The sequence below is a fragment of the Pseudorca crassidens genome, chromosome 2, assembly GCF_039906515.1.
Source record: "Pseudorca crassidens isolate mPseCra1 chromosome 2, mPseCra1.hap1, whole genome shotgun sequence".
NCBI classification, from domain to species: Eukaryota; Metazoa; Chordata; class Mammalia; order Artiodactyla; family Delphinidae; genus Pseudorca; species Pseudorca crassidens.
In genome coordinates, this window is record NC_090297.1 from 122941628 (window position 1) to 122966299 (window position 24672).

The window sequence follows — 24672 nt, forward strand, 5'->3', positions numbered from 1 at the left end:
GACCTTCAGTGCGGAAGAGCAATTACAGAATCTCAGTTTTCAATGAGTGATGTTTCCAAGATGGGTATGTCCTGTGGACAAATGAAGGCAATGGGCACATCCAGGGCTGGCATTGCTCTGCCCCTTCAACCTTCTTTCACTGGCATGGGCTCAAGAAGGGAAAAATACAAGTTAATGCTGTGACATGATAAAACATATTGGCAAGTCTACATCTGCCATAGAGTGAAAGAGAGAGTATACCGATAAGTAAGCCTAGAAGAGTTTGGGACTCATCCAGAATTGGAAGGGCTGCTGGTTGGGAATGGCAAACTTACAGGGTGGAACGGTGAAGGGCTTTGGATTTAATTTCCATCAAAGCTTGGACACCTTCTAGTGGTCGTTTAACCTCTCAAGTCTCAGTGTTCCCTTCTATTAAATATGAGTGTTAATACCCACTTTCACAGATGTATTGCAAAGGTTCAATGAGATCGTATCCATAAAGCACTTAGTGAGATGCCTGGCACATAGCAGGCCCTCAATAAATGATAGCTGTTATGATTGTGAATTTGTGTTATCTATAACAACTTTATACAGGCAAAGGTCATTGGAAGTTGATGGTAGTTTTCCCTCCATTTAAGAGGGATCCCTCTGGTTTTCAGAGCAGGAAGACACAGAGAGATTGGGTATTTGGTTACATGGAATGGGTGCAGTTTCCTGCCCTCCTCCTCTACAACTAAGTAAACACCTTAATCCTCATTTGGCCACAGAAAGTCTGGAATTCTATCATTAGAGATTCACCAATTTTGAAGGTCAGAAAATCTCATATACCATCTTCCTTAATATCCTTAAAATGTCATTCCTTTGCAAATTAAAATGCAAATTGAATATAATTCCAACCAACTTTTTTTAACTAAGCAAAGTGATTTTAAAATTAATATGAAAGAATAAAAGTGTAAAAACTGACAAAAATTTTTGGAAAAGTTTAGTAAGAGAAGATATTACCCAGCGCCAGACCTTAAAAGCCAACTACACAAAGACTGATAACTCTAAATATGTATGTGTCTGTGTGTCCGTGCGTCTGTATGTCTGTGGATCTCAACACTGACTACAGACAACAGACATACTGTAATCAAAAGCAAATGATATTGGCATAGGAATAATCAAAAGGTAAATGAATAAAACAAGGAGTAAAAAACAGCCATGTACGTGTAAGAACTTAATATGTGACAAAGCTGGGATTCCAGTGGGAAAGTAGTTGTTTCTTTGCTATAATAAACGATGCTGATGTAATTGGCTATCCATTTGGAAGAAAACAAAGACCGTTAGAATCCTACGTTCAAAAATAAATTCCAGACAAAACAAAATCTAAGGATAAAAAATAAGACTTACAGACATAAGAAAAAACATTAAGTTCATTTTTGTGACCTCAAAGGTGGTAGTGGGAGACCTTGTGCAAGACAAGAGACCCTAAATCCATAACAGAAAGCATCAGCAGGATACAGAGGGGACTTCTCCTGTGTCTCAGAATTTCCACTAAAACCTTCAGGTTGAGGCTCTGAGTGGTAAGTGTCCTCAGTACTGAGGAGAGGCATGAGAAACATCCCAATGACCTTCCCAAGAGCAAATCCTATGATTAACAGTTACCCTCACCCAGAAGGCTAGAGATTCATCTGGGAGGAGATTTCTTTTTTTTTTTTTTTCTTTTTTTTTTTTGCGGTACGCGAGCCTCTCACTGTTGTGGCCTCTCCCGTTGCGGAGCACAGGCTCCGGACGCGCAGGCTCAGCGGCCACGGCTCACGGGCCCAGCCGCTCAGCGGCATGTGGGATCCTCCCGAACCGGGGCACGAACCCGTGTCCCCTGCATCGGCAGGCGGACTCTCAACCACTGCGCCACCAGGGAAGCCCGGGAGGAGATTTCTTTAAAGAGGATTCTCAGGAATAGGGATCCATGAGCATGTCCCCCCTTCTCTTAGGTGAAGGGAAGGAGGTATTTCCCCTCAACTCAGGCCCAGCCAGGGAGGAACCAATAGAATCCCGCATGGAGAATGGGGTTGTCTACTGTCGAGAGCTGGCATCCCTCACTCCTGGCTGAGGTTTGCTGAGGGACAGAAATCGGTAAGTCCCTGCAGTGCTACTCCTGGAGCATGAAGATGGAAGGGCTTTATAGGTGTCCCTGGGTATCTGAGGACCCATCTGAGGTCAGACTATGGTGCGTGCCCCTTGCCCAGAGAAGCTGGCTGGAGCAGACTGCGATGGTGGGTTTAGGAGGGTAATGATGGAGGCTGATTCTTGTCATACTGAAGGGACTCAGTCCCAGAGAGCTGCTTGCTGGATCAATGGGAGCCCAGAGTGGACAGCAGAGAGCAGGAGTGAGTTGCCATAAGCAGGGGAGGGTGGAAAAGGGTGGTGAATGTGAGAGTCTGGCCAGCGGGTGCACACACTACCTGTGTCAGGTGGATCCCTGGGGGGTGCTGAAGAACCCACTAATGCACCCCACAAAAGAAGCAGTAGTGGGATATCTGCTATGATTGGGGCCAGCCAAGAGAAAATGGTAAGTGGCCTGGCTAGGTGAACATGGCCTTGCCTTTTTCCCTTTAACACTCCCTCCCTTGGCCATGACCTCAGAGGAGCCAGAAGTCGGGGTGGGAGGAGGTGGACCAAGGAGAGTAAGAAAACAGACCCAGCCCTTATGCCACTGCTGGTCCCCAAGATTTAGGGGGTCAGCACAAAGTTAAGGAAAGGTGTGAAGCTTATTGGATGTTAAATTAAAATACTGACTTGGACTGAACCGGCTTTTTTTTCACCTAGCAAATTAACAAAATTTACAAAACTGAAAAAGATTGATAATATTCAGTCCTGGTAAGAATATAGGAAAACAGACATGATCACATAATGCTCATGGCAGTGGTAGTTGCTTTGGGGAAAAGTAATTTGCAGGTATGGAGTAACGTTTAATGAAGGCACAGTCCTTGACCTAGAAATTCTACTTTTTTAAATTTGTATTTCCTTGATGCCTAATGATGTTAAGCAATAGAAATCCTTCTTTTAAGATTCTATCCAGGGCTTCCCTGGTGGCGCAGTGGTTGAGAGTCCGCCTGCCGATGCAGGGGACGCGGGTTCGTGCCCCGGTCCGGGAAGATCCCACATGCCGCGGAGCGGCTGGGCCTGTGAGCCATGGCCGCTGAGCCTGTGCGTCCGGAGCCTGTGCTCCACAACGGGGGAGGCCACAACAGTGAGAGGCCCGCGTACTGCAAAAAAAAAAAAAAAAAAAGAATCTATCCAATAGAAACAAATATAACACAGTGAAAGAATACACACACACACATATATATACATATATATGTGTATATATATATATATAGAGAGAGAGAGAGAGAGTCAGTGTTGTTGGTACAAAAAAAAAAATGGCAACAGCCTGAGAATGCTCATAAGTATGGGGCACTGGAATAATAGTAAATCCATGCACGGGAATGTATTCTATTAATAGGTAGATTTGTATACATTGATCTGGAGAAATGTTCATGAAACATTAAGAAAAAGTTACAGAATAATCTTTATAATGTGATCTCTTTTTTTTAAAGAAAAGTAAAGAAACAAAAAGAAAGTGTGTGTGTGTGTGTGTGTGTTGAAAGGACATGGAGAAGAGTGTGGAAGAATACACACAAGTACTAGCCTTGGCCACCTTGTTAGTAGGAGGATGCAAGGAGGAGATGGTTCTTCTTTATTCAGGGCTTTATGGTTTGACTCACTACAATGATTCAGAAACCCAGGCAGCCACCTTATGTAATTAAAAATAAAATCCCACTATGTAGTGTAAAGGGGACAAAATGAAGGAAACATGATCCATTGCTTTGGTTGAAAGTATTGCTACCTCCCACGGTGGGGGCCATTTCTTAGAGTAGACACAGGCTGGGTGCTCCCTAAAGTTTTTCCAATAACTGTTTGACGTTGAGTCAGGCGTCTACTTTCTCTTGGCCCCATCTGCAAAATGGAGATCCTAAGAGTAGGTGATTGTTCAATTAGTCCAAAGCTATAAACTCCAATAAGAAGCTATTTGTGTAGAAAGAATGTTATCATGGGACATATTTCAGAAGCAGTAGAACCTGATCAATGGTGTGTTGGAGCCGAGGGGTGGGGAGATGGTGGTGTGAAGGGCTTCTACTGATGAGCTGAATTTAGGGCTGGGAAAGATGCCTGACCTGTAAGAGAGTCATTATTTGGCCCCCAGCATCAAAGCAGGGCAGTGAGAGTCTTTAGAGTAGGATCTAGGATTTCCCCTTTTCTTCTGTTTAGTAAGTTTGGCATGAAAAAGAGAGAAGCTGGTGTGAGGGAAAGAGCAGTGGACAGAGCAGGTACAGAATCTCCAAGGCTGACCCCCAGGGGCCACTCCAAATCAGCCCTGACCTTGGCCCTGGGGAGCTGTCTGCCCAGACAGAAGAGTATTTGGTTCCAGGGTAGGAGAAGCACCCCAACCCCTGAGACAGATGGGGCGAGGGGAGGAGTCTTAGCTCCTGGTCAGGCATTGCTCCCTGGCTTTACCTTACCGGCAGGGTACCCCGCTCCTCTCACCGCCCCTCTTCCTACCACCCCAGGAGGGAGAAGGAGACGCTCACCCAGCACCAAGAGGCGGACGCGTGACTTGGAGACGCCACCCAGGTCCCTCAGCAGTGAGACAGAGCACTCGTATGTGCCGTTGTCATCCATGGTCAACCGGTCAATGGTGATGGAGGCATCTGACTGCTGGACGTTGCCTGATACATTGACGCGGTTCTGATAAAGTTCACCGTAGATGTAGTTTTGGGTCGAAAATGTCCAGATGAGCACCGTTTCCTGTGAGGAAGAAGAAATACCACTTGGTCTTCAGCCTAAGGCCCTGGCATGATGCTCCAGCCTGCCCTGACTACCCTCACCCACCATTCCCAGGCCCAGGTGTACTGACACACCAACCCTGCAGAACAAAGAGCTCTGTACGTGGTGTCCATTTGTGGATTCCTCTTATGATGTATTTATATGTTTTTAGTGAAAATATTGAAAGCCCAGGGCAGGTAGGCAGTTCATACCAGAGGAGCACGTGTGAGTAAGTGAGGCTTTCACCTCTCGTAACCTCTGGTACCTCTTATCCATTCCATTTTAGTTCATTGTCTGTTTTCAGACAGCCAACCAATATTTATTGAACACCTACTATGTGCAGGCATTGTGCTAGGTAGCCATCCTTGGCTTCCAAGCCCCCTTTATTTATTTGACTCTCGCCTTTGGAATTTGTTTATTCATTAGTATACTTATCATTTATCAAACAGAACATAGTACTAGCTAAGATCACTACTTTTGAACCAGACTGCCTCAGTTCAAATCCCAGTTCTGCCACTTACTAGTTCTATGACCTTGAGCAAAATGCTGACCTCTCTATGACTCCACTTCTTCATCTACAAAGTGGAGATAATGATAAGAACACTTGTATCATAGGATTTTTGTGAGAGTTAAAGTAGAAAATATATGCAAAGCAGATGGCATCAAGCCATGGGCTTGCTGAAGCCACCTCGGGTAAATGAGTAGAGAAATGGCAAGTCCCCAAGTTACTTCATTTGGAAAGGTCAGAGAGAGGTCAGAGAGATACGAGCAAAAGTCAAGACGAGGCTACCAGAAAGCCAAGGGAGGGAGATTCCAAGATAGGAAAGTGCTTGATAGTTGGAAAAGCTAGGGAGAAATGAAATAAGATGAGGACTGAATCAGCACGCTGAATTTAACAAAAGAGAAGCTGCTGGTGATTGCGGTGGAGCATTAGGGGAGGAAGGCTGACCATGCCGGGTAGGGAAGAGAGTGTGGAGACATAGCATCAGGTCTGATGCCTGGGCATGCTCTTTACGCAAATCAGGAAAAGGTGCTCTAGCTGTTGGACAGACACACCTTTGCCAAGCTAATGGCGGTCAGGCGCCCTGGGCTGGGTCCCCAAGTGCATACTCTGCCCAACCACATACAACAGCCCTGGTAGGGGCAGATAACTCAGGAAGCTTGGCTGAGAAGGGGAGGAGCAACACGGTGGGAGATGAGGACCTGTCTTGGGCTGTGGACCCGTCTGTGGATGCTGGCCTTTCCCAGGTCAGTTCTTTTCTGACCTACTGGCTCTGCCAAGGACTCTTCATGCCCCAACCCTCCTCCCAATCACAGCGATCCTAAGGCTTCCCCCTCCTGGGATCTCCCCCGAGTCACCCCCCCAACCCTTGCTAGGACCTGTCACAATAATCTCCTTGAGGGCACAGGTTAAATCCCTTGCTCTGCAGCCTTGCTTGCTCTCAAGGGGGTTGCCTCAAATCCTTTAGAAAGTAAGGGATCCATCAGTCAACAAAAGATCTTTAGTGTTTATCTCAGCACTCAGAAGCGTGCCTACCAGAGACCTAACGTCTTGTGTGCTGAATACATGTGACGGTGAAAGAATGTGTCTTCAGTTTCTACAAGCTAAAGGCAGCAGCTGCCCTCTCTAGGTTTTTTCCTGGGGTTCTGGAAACAGATAGGACATGTGCTCTGTCCCATCAGGGTGCCTTGGGCAACAGACAATAAGGTGCCTCAGGCCAAGATTTGCTCTCCTTTCTCATGCTGCTGCTCTAGGACTTGGGTGTCCTGGGTTCCCCTTTCTTTTCTGTCAGGGAAAAAGCTAAATGCTTTCACTCTGAGTAGTTGGGGATCTAATGCCAGGCATGTGTGCATTTTAAAAGTAGAACTCACTTTAAAAATTATGAATAAGGACCTCCCTGGCAGTCCAGTGGCTAAGACTCCATGCTTCCACTGCATGGGGCATGGGTTCCATCCCCCTGGGGGGAACTAAGATCCCACGTGCTGCACACGTGGTCCAAAAAAAAAAAAAAAAAAATATATATATATATATATATATATTATGAATAGATGTTCCTCTTCTTACAGTTAAAGAAATGTGAATTTGATCAATAATGAGATACTTTTTCACTCATCAAATTGGCGAATATCAAATAGTTTGAGACTACTCTGTTAGAGAAATAGGGGCCTACACTGTTGTTGGTGAACATGAAGATTGGTCTGACATCCAATGAAAGCAATTTGACATTCTTTATCCAAATTTTAAATTCACATAGCCTTTGACCCAGAAGTTCATTTTTAATAATTTATCTTATATATAAATATATATTTATAAATAATAATAATATTTAAAATATACCTAGAGACATCTACATAAGGATGTTTATCGCAGCATTATTTGTAGCAGCAAAATATAGAAAACAAACCAAATGTCCATCATTGGTACGTATAGAGCATTCATAAAATGTGATACTTAATGAAAATATTTTAAAAAGAATGAGATAGATATAAATGTACTGACATATGGAAAGAGTTCCAAGGTATATTAAGAGGAAGAAAAGCCAAGTGGAGGACAGTATGCATGTAGTTTATATAAACATACATATTCATATACGTATATGTAAATATATGTCTATGTTTGTGTGTGTATGGTATACATGTGGAGCATCTATAGAAGTCATCCCCAAATCTGGTAATAGTGGTTGCCTTTGGTGAGGGGAATAGGGGACTGGGATTCTAGGGTCAAAAGTAGATGTATTTTCATGCGTGTGAATATATACATTCACATTTTCTTGAATTGGCGTAAAGAATCATTGGAAGGATACACAAGAAACTAAATCTTAGCCAAAAGTGATATTCACGATACTGAATGATTGTAGCAGAGTTACCAATCAATCAGAAGCAATGCTGGCCCCAAAGAACCAGTACCAGTGAAAATTAGCCTTGCTGGGGAGGACGGAGAGATAGAAGGATTAGGGTGTGGAAACTGGGTAGATAGGACAAGAGGGGCAGGGATAGGAATGAGACTTCTCCATGTACACTTTCAGGATGTTTTCATTTTTGAGCCATGGGATCTAGTCCAAAATAGAAAATAAAATCTTCCCATAGTCCCCAAAAGAACCCAAACAGGAAAAAACTATAATAAAATTTGGCTTCAAGGGAGAGTGCTATGCTAATCAAAAGGAATTATACAGTTTAGGTCATTTGAGACTGACCAACAGAAAGATGTTTTGGGGAAGGTGACTCTTTCACACTAGAGGTGGCATAATATGGCCCTCCCTGGGTCCAACATTCACTGCTCCCTCCCCACCCATCCCAGCCTGGGCGCTAACTAGGTTTATTCTGCCTAACATTTATTGAATGGCTTTGTAGTGCTTAGCCTCCAAGAGGTCATGGTCAGGCGGTACCCATGACGCTCCCAACTTTTTAAAGATCCTTACCGTATGAGTCCTTAGAAGCTTGTCCCATTGGATAAATCCATCTCGGTTGAGGGAGGAAGTTTGGTAGGTGCATGGAAGGGTAACGCTCTTTCCCCGAGCAGCCCGAAGAACATCCTTTGGGGTTTCCACAGAGATGGCGTGGACAGTCACCCAGACTGGAAAGAAAGTGGGAAGTAACTGACATGGGCATTCATACTCATTCTCCACCGGACCTCTGAGGGAACGGCCAGTGATGCTCTTCCAGCCACAGCTAGACACACTACAACTGAGATCTCGGCCATGGCACACCAGCTGTTCTCCACCAGGCCCGGGGTGAAGACAAACACGTGTACCTTGGTTCACCCTGTCCCCATCCCACGGCATCTCAACAAAGTTAATTGCGTTGTGTGATGGGTAAAAAGCCTGGCTCTGCGCCCCAGCCCCACCTCTTACACACTGTGTAAACTTTTGTCAGCCTCAGTTCTCCATAAAAAGGGACACTAGTATTCTCAGAGCTCTTGGGAGAATTAAACAAGATAATGCGTATAAATGCTTTGCTTAATGCCTGGCACATAGAACGCTCTCAATAAATACTTCCCACCGTCTTTTTTGTTGTGATGATGATGATGATTTATTCACTTATTTAGCAAATATTTATGGAGTGCTTAAATGTGGTAAGAAAGGTGATGAATAAGATTAAGTCAGGTAAAGAGAGAGAGGGTTCTCCGAGGGGAATTTATTCTGTATAAGTTTATCAGAAAAAAGATGAGAAAAAGAGTGTGGCCACATCAGTATCTCCCATCACATACATTCTTCTTGCCATGTGACTTTGACTCTCCTCCATCAAGAGGCAGGGTCCATGTTCCCACCCCTTGAATCTGGGGGGACCTAGGACTACAGTGTGAGTGACGCCCATTAGGCAGAAGCTCTAGTAAATGGATTTCCTTCCTATATAGTCTGGATACCCTTGAAACTGCTGATTTTTATGCTGTTTCCCAGGGTGGGCAATTTCGTACTCAGGCCCGTCAGCAATATCCCTCCTTACTGCAGGTTGCTGTGTTGGGGATTGGGTTCCCATGGATACAACATCTCTGCCTTTCCTACCCATTTCTATGTTGTCCTTCTATGTGCAGTAGCTGTTTAATCAGCCCTCAGATTTTCCCCAGGAGGAATTGCTCTATATGTAGGTATAGATTCGGTGTGTCTGTGGGAGGAGGTGAGCTCAGCGTCTTTCTATGCAGCCATTTTGGGCCACTCCTGTACCAGTCCATATTAAATACACAACTTCTCTATGGCCATTTCAGAAAGTAGCATAGCATTGAGTGTAAATGCACAGGCTCCAGAGCTAGAAGGCGTCCACTGGAATCCCAATTCCTTTATCTACTAAATGTATAACCTTGAGGAGTTTACATAAGCTCTCTGTGCCAGGGTCCTCACTTGAAAAATGGGTTGTTTGGAGACTAAATAACATGAAATGTGTACTTTGTTTAGAATGACTCCTGACCCATAATCAGTGCTCAACATATGACAGTTACATTATGTATATGTGTGTTCAATATATTCTCTCTCTATATATTCATATCGAATAACTTCCACTTCTCATCCCATAGTCTTTCGTTGAGGCACCACCTTAGTTAGAAGTTAATCACGAGAGATAACCACCTACCACCACCACGGGTGAACTATCATAAAGGAATAATAATTACTAATGATTATAACTAAAGAATAGATCAATTTTAGAGACCACTACAAAAGCGAGTCAAAGTCATTTTATGTTAATTTGTGAGGGAAGAGATTGAAATGAACGGATGAGAAAGAACTCATAAAGAAAAGGAAAAAATCTTGAACAAGTATAGAGCACTATTTAAATGCTATTTGTAAACCTGAGAAGGATCTTTAAAGGCTGATCTGGTGCCCTGAGACACACTTACATTTTCCATAATCCTAGATGAGAATTTATCCTGTGTTTAAGACCTTCACGCCAACAGCCATCACTGGAAATCCTCCACAGCTAATCAAATCCTTCTCACTGATTCAGTTAGTATCCTCTTTTTCTGACATCACTGGCAGCAAAGACATCTGGCTTAACTTCTCAATAATTTCCCATCATGAACTCAGAGGATTCTGACGTTTGCAATCACCAACTTTCTCACCCACAGTTCTGTAATAAACTGTAATAAACCCAGTTCCTTTCACCTCTTTCTATAGGCTTATTGTTTATTAGCTCTGTGGCCCTCGTTTTTCGGTTCTGTGGAATCTGCATCCTACTCAGTGGATGAGACAAAAGTACCAGGTGGGACATCTAATCCACCATCAGAAAACTAGGAAGTGCAGAAGTTTGCTTCTAGAGCCCTCCAACACCCTCCCTTTCTACTTGTTTGTACAGATCTATATTGGGTATCTTCTTTCCAGTTGCCAGAACCCACCCTCTCCCCAGTAGTTGCAGCTCTCCCATCCTGTTGCTGCCGACAGCTGTGTCCCTCATGTTCCAGAGGTATTCTTCCTTTCCTGCTCCCTCCCCACTCTCGTTTTTTTCTCAAGGCTGAGTTCTTCTGATATTCACGAAGACCATCCATCTGATAAGCTAATTCATTATAAGGTGTTAAAAACAAATCATTCAGTGATGTGTTAACCTTCCCAAGGGTATACGAATGGGAGGAGGGGGTGCTCTCACCTGCAGGGAAGGAATCAAAATCTCACAGCACAATAGGGGTTTGCTGAGGAAGACATTTTAACCACATGCATTGTCCTAGTGAAAATGCCCAAAGGCTCTCAAGCAGAGTAGATGACTCTGTCCTTTGTGCCATGGGTACCACCCAGGAGTACCTTCATCCTAGCACTCTCTCATGAGAGTTTTTTACATATGGCAGAGTGGCCAAGAGCACAAACGCTGGAGCCAAACTGCCCAGGCTGTCATCCTCATTCTTAGTTTTCCTAGCTGTGTAACCTTGCACAACTTAATTAACTTCTCTGTGCCTCAGTTTCCTCGACTATAAAATGAGGATAATAATATTACCTAACTCCAGGTTGTTGTGAGGGTTGGATGAAAACATATTTAGCATGCACAACCTTCATCCTGGCACATAAGCAAGAACTATGCCAGCATTCCATATTGTCACATCCTTCTCCTCTGCCACACTGTTTTTCCTTCCTTTTCATATCCTCAGGGCTCAGAAAACTGCCTAACACTTAGGAGATGCTCAAATAAGTGCTCTTGGACAGCAAACTGAATGAGTTCTAGAGAACTTAAGTTTAAAAGATGGGTAGGATTTGCAACCAGAGAAACTTGGTTGAAGAACTTACCTTACACATTGCTAGAAAATGTAAAAAAAAAAAAATTAAATTAAGAACAAAAGGAGCCCAGGGAGGGGATGCCAAGTCTGCAAGTGGCCCCAGATGGAAATGGGAAAGGTCATTTAACCTCCCTAAGTGGGCGGGGTGTGAAGAGACAGCTTGAAGCCTCCAGGATTGCTTGTGAATAATTAAGGCTTGTTAAGAAGATAATAAAGTGTCTCTTGAGAGCTAACCAGAAAGCAATACATCCAAGGAGAATAATAAAATGCTCCACAGACTGGCGGCTTTAGGCACATTATGGGAACCCTTGGGAAACTGGCAGGAATGCCTCCACTTAGCGAAATCCATTTGCTCAGAGAAACCACATTCTTAGTTAGGGAGGAGGTGCCCGAGGCCAGAAAGGGCCCATCGCACCCCAGGACTAGATACATGCTCTGACATTGAGAAAGCGCTGGTCTCTAGGGAAAGGGGTGCAGCTCTCACACGCAAGTGCATGTTGGTTTGTTCTGCCCGCCCCCGCAAGGTGGGAATGACTCCTGGAGGCTCTCAGACTGGCAGATGGGGGAGGAGGGATGGAGAGGTGGGGAGGGGGGTTAGAACTCCATGGATGTTTGAGGAACTCTTTGTTCAACATGGATCTTTAGGAATCTATGAATTCTGGTCCATTTAATGAATTTTTCCTAAGGCCCTAGTTTAGTGCAAGGCCCTGGGAAAATGATCAGAGGCATCTTCATGCCCCACCTCCTCCAGGAATCCACCTGGACCATCCCAGCCCTTACTGGCTTCGCTGAAGCGCTTCAGGGAGCATGCACCCCACGCACACGTCATTCTCATGTCAGTGTGGGTCTATGTGTGCGGGCCGTCTCTCCTCATCATAGGGCAGCTCCTTCCAGCAGGGTCTGTGTCTCAGACTTCTCTTGTACCCATTGCTTGCTAGTTCCCACCCCAAGGTATGTACACAGAGCTGGGGGCTAAGAAGACTTTACTGATTGAGGGGTTCATGAAACAGTCCCTGCCTAGGAAGCAGTTAGCCAGCATCACTGTCAGCCAGCATCCTAATAGAGCCTAATTAAGTGTTAAGTGCAAATGATAAGGAGTGAAGTGTAGGGGTTGGGGGGGGGGGTTGGAGAGGGGAGGGACCTGGAAGAAGGATTTTAATGGAAAGCCTTATTGAGGAGGTGGGACTTGAAATAGCCCCCAAGGGATTCAATTCACTATGTTGAACTTGTGCGTAGAAGAGAGTAAAGCAGGATGCAAAACTGTACATGCAACAGTATCCTACTTCCACAAAGTCACAGAGGGGAAGCAAATTCTTAGAAGAAAATATACCAGGTACAGAATTAATACCAGTTATCTCTGGATTCTGGGATGATGGGTTTCTTCTTTGTGTATTTTTATTTTCCAGATGTCCTGCAACAGACATGCGGTACTCTTGTAACCATAAAGCCGTGTTACAGTTTTATATGTCAAGCAGGAAGTGAAGAAGTAGAGAGGTGAGGGCAGCCTATTTTGTCAAGGAGCTCACGTAACACAAGAGATGGGAAAGCTGGAGCCAGAGGGCCATGAAAGGTCTTGAGAAGGTTTCTTTCGTCCCCTCTGGGATGGAAGATGGAGAGATTTAAGCAGGCTCCTAGGTTATAGGGATGGAACTCCCAGAAAGGAAGAGACTGAAAATAGAGGAGAAGCCAGACGGAGCAAGACCCCCGGCTGGGTGGGGGAGGGCATAGGTGGAGGACTAGCCTTGCCCACAGCAAGAGTCACCTGTTCCCATGTGTACAGAGATAGAGAAGTTGGTGGGCAGGTGTGGGGAAGTGAGCTCTGACGGCGGGCCCTGTCCTCCACATTTTATGCCTCTCTCCCAGGGAACTTTGTGACAGTCCTAAGTGGGAGCGTCTGTCTGTCACCATGTTCTGCCCATGCCAGGTGTTTATGGCATCCCTGACTCACCAGGGCAGAGAACGAGGAAGCAGCCCAAAGGTCCCTTGGTGGCAGGGGAGGAAGGTACCTCAGGAAGGAGGTGGTGTTAAGTGTTAAGTGCAAATGATAAGGAGTTGGTGCCCTGGACAGAGAGGGCTGCTCCAGGGACAGAATGATCTAGGAGCAAAGACAAGCCCAGCAGGCAGGGAGGACATGGACACAGAACCTGAGTGCTGGGTTTCCCTGGTGGTGCAGTGGTTGGGAGTCAGCCTGCCGATGCAGGGGGCACGGGTTCGTGCCCCGGTCCGGGAAGATCCCACATGCCGCGGAGCGGCTGGGCCCGTGAGCCATGGCCGCTGAGCCTGCGCATCCGGAGCCTGTGCTCCGCAATGCGAGAGGCCACAACAGTGAAAGGCCCCCGTACCGCAAAAAAACAAACAAAAAACAAAACCGGAGTGCTGCCAAGGTGGGGTAGTTTGAGAAGCAACTAAACTTTACCTCCAAGTCAAATATGTCCTCCACTGGCTGTCTCAGTACTGAAATGCCCACTGCTGAGTGAAGGCGCTGAAGCCCCTGCTAAAACACAAGTGCCCTCTGGGAGGGAGGGAAGACACGGTGAAGTGACTCTCTTCCTTTAACACGCAGGGCAAATCCATTTCCTTAATTAGCCCCTCTCATCCATCCATCCCTAGAAACGATGGGTAACGTTGATAGAAACAAACGCAATTAGGAAATTGAGGCTTGGAGAGAAGCAGGACAGAGTAAGAAGGAAGGGAAGAGAGACAGGATAAGAGATGCTGAGAGTAAACCAGCTTTGCTGCCTGGTGAGGATCAAAAGGGTAGGTACTCATTCATTAACACCCACCCAGCAAATGGCTGTTCCAGGGACACTGACAGACTCTGGGGACAAAATGGCAAGCAGAGACAGACACAGTTCCTGCGTTCATGGTGTCTGATCCTCTGCATGAGTCAAATGATAATAAATACAGAATCACAGAGGCCAATGTAAAGCCACCATGGTAACAAGTGGTACACATGCAATGACAGGATATAACAGAGGATTGGGGCATGAGGAGAGGTTGTCCTTAGGAAGGGCCTTCTGAGTTGACATTGGAGAATGAACAGGAGGGAACCACAAGAAAATGGGGGTTGTGACATCCTGGAGGGGTGGAATAGGGAGGGTGGGAGGGAGGGAGACGCAGGAGGGAAGAGATATGGGAACATGTGTATATGTATAACTGATTCACTTTGTTATAAAGCAGAAACTAACACACCATTGTAAAGCAATTATACTCCAATAAAGATGTTAAAAAAGAAAAAAAAAGAAAATGGGGGAAGAGGTGAGTGGGGGAGAGAACTGCACTGTGCAGAGATCAGGGCACAGGAGAAGGTGGGCCACGTTCCAGAAACTAAAACAAGCCAGTGAGTAGAGATGGAACCAAAGGGGTGGTTTGGGGGGTTGTGATTCCCCCTGTGTGATATCCTTTAGCCTCCCATGATGACTCCAAATAAACACAGAGGCCAAGTACAAACATCATACTTGTGCCATCGGGGAAGTTTAGGACAAACTTCACCCCTCAAGATTCTCCTACAAAGCAATTCCGAAGTTATACCACTCCCAGCGCAGCCAGAAATATGGGATGGGCCCAAGTCTGCGAGGCCATGACAGCAATTTGAATCTTTTTTTTTTTTTTGCTATCTACCATCTATGATTTATTTCAAGCAGTTCTTTTGAGTATGAGGGTTCTTTTTTTTGGACTTTCTATAAGGGATACACTTTATTTATTTTTTAACATCTTTATTGGAGTATAATTGCTTTACAACGGTGTTTTAGTTCCTGCTTTATAACAAAGTGAATCAGCTTTACATATACGGAGAGTTCTCGCATCAAATGAGCGAACACTCAAAGGAGGGAGAGACAAAAGGTACTTGTCAGTTAGAAAATCACTGATGTCTATCTTTCCATAATTAAATTAGGAGAAAAATGAAGAACCCACTGGTAGCAGGAAAAAGCAAGAGTCCTCTAGAGTCTGGCATTTAGTGAGCTAGATACTCAGTTGCTGTGGATTTCCACTGTTTTTCCCCAGGCAGAACATACGGCAGAGACTTGGGAACGCAGGTACCTGAAGCCAGATTAGGCTTACATTCCATAACTATGTTGCTTGCAGGGCTATTGTTACTATACTAGATGGCTGTGCCCCAGAGAAATGGGGTGCTGGTGCGTTTCCACAAATCTTTATCCCAGTCTTCATCGCAAGGAGGGCACTGCCAAGTGCTCTCAGCCAGCCTCTTGTCTAAGTTTCCTGGTTTGGTTGACAACATCCTGCTCAATACAACTTTTGTCGTCACAATTTGAGTATGATGATTGATTTCAGCCCAAGGAATATGGTGAAAGGGACAGGTAGCCAATTTGCAACATCAGCACAATTTGTCAGTTTCTTCCAGTTTGGAAATGAAGGAGGCGAATCCAAGGGCACGCTCCAAACACGGATCCCTCCCCAGTAGCCTTCGCCCCACAGCCGTGTCCCAGCAACGCTCACTTCCGGTCCCTGATGTTGGGGGCAGGGTCCCCACTTCCTGTGCCCGGCAGTCTCGGTTCTGGTCACAGCGTGGGACTAGGGGCTTGGCTGTGGGCATCGTGGTCGCCACACTCCATGGGCCCCCTTCTCCAGCCCTTCCCACACCTCAGTGCCCCCCTCCGCGGGCCCATCCTCTTTTAGTCCATCCTCCTCTGGCCCCCAGAATGCTAGTGACCTTGCGGGAGTGAGACTTGGGCTGCCTTCCCTGGGCTTTTTGGAGGCCGTTTTAGAAAAGAGAACCAGGGCTTAGAAATGGGCACTGGGGGAGGCAGTGGGGCTGATTAGAGGCCAGGTGTTGGTTGGAAAGAAGCCTTATTTGGGGAACTTGTCCAGATAGAAAGTTAACTTAGATTTGGAGGGGAGAGAAAGGAAATTTATAAAGGAGATAACTGGGCAGAACAGCCCCCAAAAACCAACCACCAAGGACAAGAATCTAGTTGTTTATGTTTAGCACACGTTGTAGAGTCTCATAATTTAAAGGTCAATAGTAGTATCTGAGAATGCTTGGTAAGATGGATGCCCTAGTTGGATTAAAGGGAGTTTTAGATTTGAGGAGAGAACTCAATGAAAAGAGTCGGAGAGGAAAAGAGGACCGGAAAGTTATAACTTGATAGTAGAAAACCAAACATATACTGTGAGCCCTTGTTCTGGAAACTATGATACCAAGGGAAAAAAAAAAAAAAAAAAAAGCATAAGCAGTAGTTCTTATCCCCAAGCTACTTAGGAAAACAAGTCCCAAAGTGGGTGAAAGCTTAAATGGCAGTATAACAGAGGGTCAAAAAAAGTGGCTGAGACTTCAAATTCAAATCAGGAAGAAATCACTGGGGCCCAAAGTTACCTAGGAAGGCTATATGGAGAGAAAGGACTTGTGATTTTTTAAGGTTAGAGAGAAAGGAAGGTGTTGACACGACAGGTAGGTCTGATGATAATATTTTTCCAGACCAAGAAGTTCAGGATGTGATATGACAAACATTTTTGTAATGTTCAAGGTGTAAAGGTATAGGAGGCAGTCTAGGTGCTGAAATATTGGGATTTGGGGGAACGTTTCAGTGGTTTATAGAGCCTAAACGTGACTTAGGAGAATCTATCCTCGCGATATAAGTCTTATCCTAATAGTAATGGGAAATCAATGAAGAGCTTTAAGTAGGGGTAGTGACATGGTCATAATTTCATTTGAAAAGCTCAGTTTGGCTTCAGGGTGGACAGCAGATAGGAGAAGGGATAAAACAGGCTCCCAAAGCCAGCTGGAGGCTATGGAAGTAGCTTAGGAGAGGCAGCTTACATCGGTGAGGTGGCAGAGGAAACAGAGAAAGATGAACAGACTCAAGAGATGTTGGAGGGCTAAAATCATCAGGACATACTGATGACTTGAATTTGTAGCTGAAGGAGAAGGAGCTGTTAAGGGTGATATGGTGGCATCAAAATATGGTCCCAAAATACTTTGAAATTCCTCTGGTTACCAGGGGGTAAGGGTGGGGGGAGGGATAAATTGGAAGATTGGGATTGACATATACACACTACTATGTATAAAATGGATAATAAGGACCTACTGTATAGCACAGGGAACTCTACTCAATACTCTGTAATGGCCTATATGGGAAAAGAATCTTAAAAAATGGATGAATGTATATGTATAACAGATTCACTTTGCTGTACAGCTGAAACTAACACAACATTGTAAATCAACTATACCCCAATAAAAATTTAAAACTAAATAAATACATTAATAAATAAATAGGACTCATATCCACTCCCTTGAGTCTGGGTTCTGTGATTGCTTGATCGATAGAATGTGGTGGAAGTATGGTAATAGATGCTGGATCAGTATCTGGGCCCAGACTTTAAGATACTGGCAGCTTCTACCTTCTGTCTCTCTAGATGTTTGCTCTTATAATCTAGCCACCATGCTGTGAGGAAGCCCAAACTTCCCCGTGGAGAAGTCCACAAAGAGAGGAACTGGAGTTACCACCAACTTGCCAGCCAGTGAGCCAGCATTTTGGAAGTGGGTCCCCCAACCCCAGTCAAGTCACTCCAGTTGATAGTGCAGGGAACAGGGACAAGCTGTCCCTGCCAAGCCCCATCCAAGTTGCAGATCTGTGAGCAAAATAAATGTTTTTTATTATTATCTTAAGTTACTAAGTTACCACTAAGTTAAGGGGTAGTTTATTACAGAGGAATAGAAAACTGTAATGGATGACTGTTGGGTTTGTGGCTTTCATTCCTGGATGGATGGCGTGGCATCTATTGATGTAGAGGTCACTGACAAAGACCCAGATATGGGGTCAAAGACCATGAGTTTGGTTTTCAGCTTGTGAGTTTGAACTGATTCTGAGATGTCTAAGTCGAGATGTCATGCGGACTGTTGGATTTATGGTTCTATGGCTCAAGACAGAGGTTGGGTTTGAAGACAGAAATTTGTGAGTCACTTGAAATGGGTGTCAGCTAGAGATGTGGATGTGGATGTAGAAGGGGGTCTGAGTGCAGGGAGCTCTGCCGTTTCATGGTGGGCTGAGGAGCGTGAAGCTGCAAAGAAGACATGAAAGGGTTGGGCCAGGGATGTCGGGGCAGAACCAGGAGAGGGGGACTCATGGGAACTGACAGAATAGAGTGTTTCGGGAAAGAAGGAGAGATTAGTAGGGTGAGGAACTGCCAGGGGTACAAGCATCTGCTGAGCCAGGCGCACTTTCCCCCAGGCTTCCTTCCTGCTGACCAGCATCACAGTAAACAGCGTCGCTGGGTCACCAAGAAGCCCTGGGATGGGACTCTGGAGGGCAAAAAGGCCAGGTGAGGACCACAGCCATGCCCATGAACCAGTTCTTTCCCGGAGCCTTGTTTCTCAAACTAGTCCCTGGAGCAGCATCACTCGGGAGCTTGCTAGAAATGCATAATCTCGGGACCTACTGAGTCAGTCTGTATTTTGACAAGATCCCCAGATGACTTCTATGCACACGAAAATGTGAGAAGTTAACACACCAATGTAGAGGCTGGGCATTAACTCAGGGAAGCAGTGAGAAGGTGCAAAACTGAGCTGCAAGTCGCATGCAGAGAATCAGCCCTAGTCACAGAGATGGCTGTTCATTAAGCCTATCTTTCCTCAAGGTCCTATAGGCAACTCTGAACCTAGACTTTCACATCAGAGTCACCTGGGCAACTTTTCAGAATCAGAGAGATGCCCAGATTCTGCCCCTCTGTATTCTGATTCAGAAGGTCTGGGGGAAGCTGGGCATTTGTACTTTTACTCCCCAGGTGACTGTGATGGGCAGTCTGGGTTGCCAGCCATGCCCTAAACCATCACTCCTCCCCCTATGCACACATACCCCTCTTAAGCTGACCATGCATTACGTCCTTCCCACTTCAAGGCTGGAGCTGGAACTGGAGCATTTTAATCCTGATTTCAGCTCTGACAGGAAGACAGTGTGATTCCACAGGCATATGAGCCCTCCTGTGAGCACTGGCTTCTGAGTCGTGCTCAGGCACCAGCAGGTCATGCCCAGGCTCCAGGTGGGAGCCAGGTCCTGGGGACTGGTGCGGCAACGGGGCTCACAACCATGGAGCAGATGAAAGGCCAGGCTGCCCATCTTGTAGTGCACTTAACGGCTGATACCACTCTGGCTCTGGCCTGAATACCACCCTCTCGGGGTCAAGATGAACTGGGCACAAGGCCACTCTCTTCTCTGATTCTCATCAGATGTACATGTCTGAGGCTGAGCCCTGTAACCCTCACAGCCTGGGCCAGGTCACTGCGTGGACTTAGACGTGCAAGTGACACTGGGTCACACTCTGAGAGGGAAGATACCAGGGAGCTCCCCGAGCCTGTGTGACAAACAGGATCATGGCACTGCAGAGTGGACAAGTCTAAGGAATGTAGGGAAAATTATCCCGCTGGGGACTGTGGCTCTAACAAAGGCCCCAGGGGAGGGATTCTAAAATGGCACGATCAACCTCAAAAGGACAAGAGCTTGGAAACTTAGTTCCCATCAAAACCCCACCATGGATGAAGCAACCATGAGCTTACTGAAACTTCTAGATGGGGGAGAAAAAAATTTTTTTTTCTCATCTGGAATATTTTGGGATGATGGATTCCCTTTTTCTCAGTGAAAAGCAGTACTTTCCTAAGTTTTTCAAATTTAAGCTTCGAGGTTTCCTCTAGCTGTAGGAAGATGGGGCTTTTTTGTTGTTGTTGTTTGTTTGTACTTTTCATCAAGTCTTCAAAGATTTTAGTGACTCTGGGCAGAGCTTCTCAGAGACTTTTTCCCCCTGGTGGGATCCTCTTTATGTATCTCTTTTCCCGCAGCTGTACCTTCCATCACATGAAATCTTTCATGGACTCTGGCGGCTGAAAAAATTCCCAGAGTGGAAGAGCCTTGGTCCTGTACACTAGCTGGGGTGTTTTCTCTAGCAGCCTTTGGGAGGGGTGACAGAATCCCTCATCCTCAGTGACTCTCATTCTCTTGGGAGATGTCTACCAGATCAGAGTGATCAGACAATTGATCACCAAAGTCTAGTTACTTTCCTATAATTTACACTTGCCCACACTAATAACAACAACAATAATAATAAATAAGTGGCATTTACTGAGTGCTTATTATGTGGCAGGCACTGTTCCAGGGTCTTTACGTTGACAAACTCATTTATGATCCCTAATAACCGAATGAGGTACAGTGTGCATTTTGGCACATTATAGGTTACCTTCTCCATTTCACAAATTAGGAAATAGAGATTTATCGAGGTCAGCTAATTTGCCCCACGCTAAAGTCAGTTAAGAAAGAGGGCCTGCCCTTCTCAAGTGCTGTCTGAGGGGGAGGGTGTGGGAGCATCTGCCAGGGAGGGAGAGGTATTGTGTCACTGACATTGCTTGGAATTGTCAGGCTGACTTTTATTCCATTTAAGTACTGTTTTTAAATGCTCAAATGCACCACCTTCTGTTTGTGTCCCCTTCATATGACCTTATGTGATTTGATTCTGACTCCCCAAAATCCGATGAGTCCTGGGGTCTCTTTTCATCAACTTTGTTATGTTACTCTGCCCGGGACATCAGCAAAATTTAAGTTGTTACTGGGCAAGTTCAGATGAAGAACGGAAGTAGGGGGAAAGCCAGTATGACTTCTGGAACCCAACTTAAACTTAAACTCCACCTCCTCCAGGAAGTCCTCCCTAATTTCCCTGCTCTTCCTCTGGCGTCCTCTCCCGAGCCATGGTGGGGAGGGCCACCCAGCTGCTTTTACATCTGACCTTTGAAGGCCTTCATTGCTCACTTGTACATAGCGATGACTATTTCACCCCAAACATTTCCACTTGGCAAACACATGCCAGGAGCTAGCCACCAAGCCCAGCTTCCCCGGCCCCACTGCTCCAGCCCCTTCCCCTTAGTGTAAAGTATGGAGGCAAAGGTGATGAGCCTGTGGTGCGAGGCAGGGCAGGCTGGGAGGGTGGAGGGAAGGGGGTGGAGGCAGAAGACACACTTTATCAGTGTGTCTGAACACAAACCCAAGAGCTGGTTGAGCCGGATGAGTTCACCCAGGGGTCACATGCCTTCTCACAGGAAGAGGTGAAATGTACTGCTCCAGGCAGTTCACAGTTAAGTCCACATTTCAATCTAAGCTGGGTGCACATTTTGTTTTGTTCTGCTTTGTTTTTTTCCCAAGTCCAAATCCCCTCTTTTGATTCATGCATGGGTTTTGGGTTGCAGCCAGACTACAGATGCAAGGGTGTGTACTGGGGTAGGGGAGGAGGCGGGGCAGGGGGGAGACTTCTAGGCCCTATAAAAGAGGATCAGAGGTCACTGGCCCAGCCCAGAAAGGGTGGTCATTTCCTTTCAGCCTCCTACCCTCTGGGCTTGAAGCACATCCTTGCAGTCTGAATCTGATGGCTGAGACAGGTCCCTCATGACTGCAGTCATTCCAGACCCCTCACTCCTGTGGTGCCTGCACAAACTATGTGCTCAGTAAAGAGCTGTGTGAATGAAGGAATGAACCAAGTATGCCCTCTAACCTGATGACGAGGGCCCCTCTGCCCCAGTTAGATGGGCCTCCTGGCAGGGCCTTTGAGTTTGACCCAACCCTTCCCCAGTACTGGGCTATTCTCCAGCCAAGAGCTCCAAGGTCGTGTTTTGAGAGATGGGGCAGGAGGGGGAGCCTGGGGGTTTAGGAGAACCACCCTGGGCTGGCAGGCCAGCTGGCCTGGGGCTTGCCTGTAGGAGCTGAAAAGTGAGCTCTAACTCAGACCCTCCTCCATTCTGCTTCCCAGCCCTGGGGGCTCCCAAGTTTCCTGGTAGAACTCTTCACCTCTTCCTGTAACCAAGCAGGATTCCATGGGGACTTCCCAGGACAGACTCCTCTCCCCATGTCCTCTGCCTGTCTCTTGTTTGTAGAAAAGCTTTCATCTCCCACATCTCCCCTGAGTCACAAAAATCTGGATCAGGAATTAATGCAAAAATAGCAGTTGGGCCAGGAGAACTGGTAAGAATTTAAATAGTAAATCATCCATCCTGCAGTCACAGAATGTTTAGTTCCTCCCTGAAGTACCTAGATAGCAGTATCTGATGCACATTTCCTGAGTTGTTTTACAGTTGCTAAAACCCCCAGAAAATGGAAGAAGTTAAGTACTGGATGACCATAAGTATGCAGCTCCCAGACCTATTGGAGCCTGAGGATTGGTGATGTTAACCCCTGTGACACCATCCTGTTACCTCACCATCAACCAATCAGAGAAATGTGCACCCGCTGTTCACATACCCTGTGACTCCCCTCCCTCACCTTGCCTTTAAAAATGCTTCCCTGAAACCTATTGGGGAGTTTGGTTCTTCTGAGCATAAGCCACCTGTTCTCTCTGCATTGCCCTTCTCGGCTCCAAACCCCGACATTTCGGTTTGTTTGGCTTCACTGTGCATGGGGCACACGAACTTGGAGTCGACATGCCCCAGTTTTCCCAGATCCCTGAAGCCCACAACAATTTCTAATTGCAAGCTGACACAGAGAAAGACAAGTACTGTATAATATCACTTACATGTGGAATCTAAAAAATACAACAAACTAGTGAATAAAACAAAAACGAAGCTGACGCACAGACATAGAGGACAAACTAGTGGTTACCAGTGGGGTGAAGGAAGAGGAGAGGGGCAAGATTGGAGTAGGAGAAAAAAAAAGGGTTATTATGGGATTATATGAAATCGTGTGTGTGAAAGTTTGCCCGTTGTAAAGCACTACAGAATTTAAAGAATCTTTCATTCAATGAGAAATAATCTGTTTAGATGTAAAATGTGGCTGAATTTTAAAATAAATAAATAAATTGCAAGCTGATGAGATTCTCAGCATGTTCAAATACACTGAATTAAAGATAGTCCTAGGGCTTCCCTGGTGGCGCAGTGGTTGAGAGTCCGCCTGCCGATGCAGGGGACACGGGTCGTGCCCTGGTCCGGGAAGATCCCACATGCCGCGGAGCGGCTGGGCCCGTGAGCCATGGCCGCTGGGCCTGCGCGTCCGGAGCCTGTGCTCCGCAACGGGAGAGGCCACAACAGTGAGAGGCCTGCGTACCGCAAAGGAAAAAAAAAAAAAAAAAAAAGATAGTCCTAAAATCCCCCCAACCCCCATCTCTCAACTTCCTTGCTCATTCTACTTCCTGTCGGTGCCCAGGACTCTAACACCAAGACCTCCATCCTAACCCTTAGCACTCTGTGGGTCCTCACACAATGACTTTGCTATTTAGCACTTGATTTGGAGTCTACCATTATATCAGCGAATGTCTGGTTTTTATTTTGTGGGGTTTCCATGGGGTTTCCCCATGTTTTGAGTTTTCAATGACCAGAGTATCAAGAGAGCTAAAGGGCTTTGGCCTTTGGAAAGGGTCGTTCTATTTCTAACTGGCTGTTTTTCGAAGGGTTTGAGTCTTCTCTTGCTCTGTAGATGATATTGGGTAAGTTGCAGCCTTTCTCTGCCTCAGTTTTCCTATATGTGATAACAGATGTTATCACTCTTACCATTGCCTCTCTCTCTGGTTTTAAGGCAATGATTAAAATCTCAGGTAGTGAACACAAATCCTGGATCCACACATCCTGGCTTTTCTGGGACAACCCTGATTTTAAATATTTTTGTCCCAATTGTCAGATCTTATGTCTGATCTGATGATCTGATCTGGGATCAGAAAATATCGTTTTGAGAGTATTATGAATTCCAGAAATGGGCTGAAATTTTATTTACTAATATGAGAATAAAAAACATTCTGATTCTGGGCGCTGGCCCGGAACCCGCTTTTTGAACGACAGACGTGTCATTCTGCCCAGCAGGAATACAACTGTGTCATTGGAGGCCCTCCCTGGGGGAACTCTGGGAGACCCTCAGCATTCAGCCCCTGTCTCGCCCACCCCTGGGCACTACTCACCTGCACAGAGCACCCACAGCACGGGCTGCATCTTCCCCTCCATGGTCTTGCGTCCTCTCTGCCCCGAGTCCAGCCTGGCGCTGGTGGGCCCCTGACTTTAACCAGTGTGGGCTGACTGGTTAAAGCTACGACAGCCTCTGGCCCAGTCCAGACTTCGATCCCTGTGGTTTCTCCCTTCCTGTCTACCTTTGCCCAGCCTGGCCCCCATGGCCCACCCCTCGGCTGGACTGACAGGTGAGCTCACCTGTGGGACTGGACTGCTCCACCCACTTCACCAAAGG

The 24672-nt window shown here is 46.1% G+C and overlaps 1 protein-coding gene across 1 annotated transcript in view; it reads right to left on the reverse strand.

The window, feature by feature from the left end:
* GPA33 (glycoprotein A33) overlaps positions 1-16073 on the reverse strand; it is a 38306-nt gene extending 22233 nt beyond the window's left edge. The window contains exons 1-3 of the mRNA XM_067710830.1: positions 15977-16073; positions 8247-8401; positions 4593-4809 (exon numbers count right to left, since the gene is read on the reverse strand). Of these exons, the coding sequence (XP_067566931.1) occupies positions 4593-4809; positions 8247-8401; positions 15977-16073 (469 nt within the window). The remainder of the gene's footprint in view (positions 1-4592; positions 4810-8246; positions 8402-15976) is intronic.
* Between the last annotated feature and the right edge of the window lie 8599 nt (positions 16074-24672).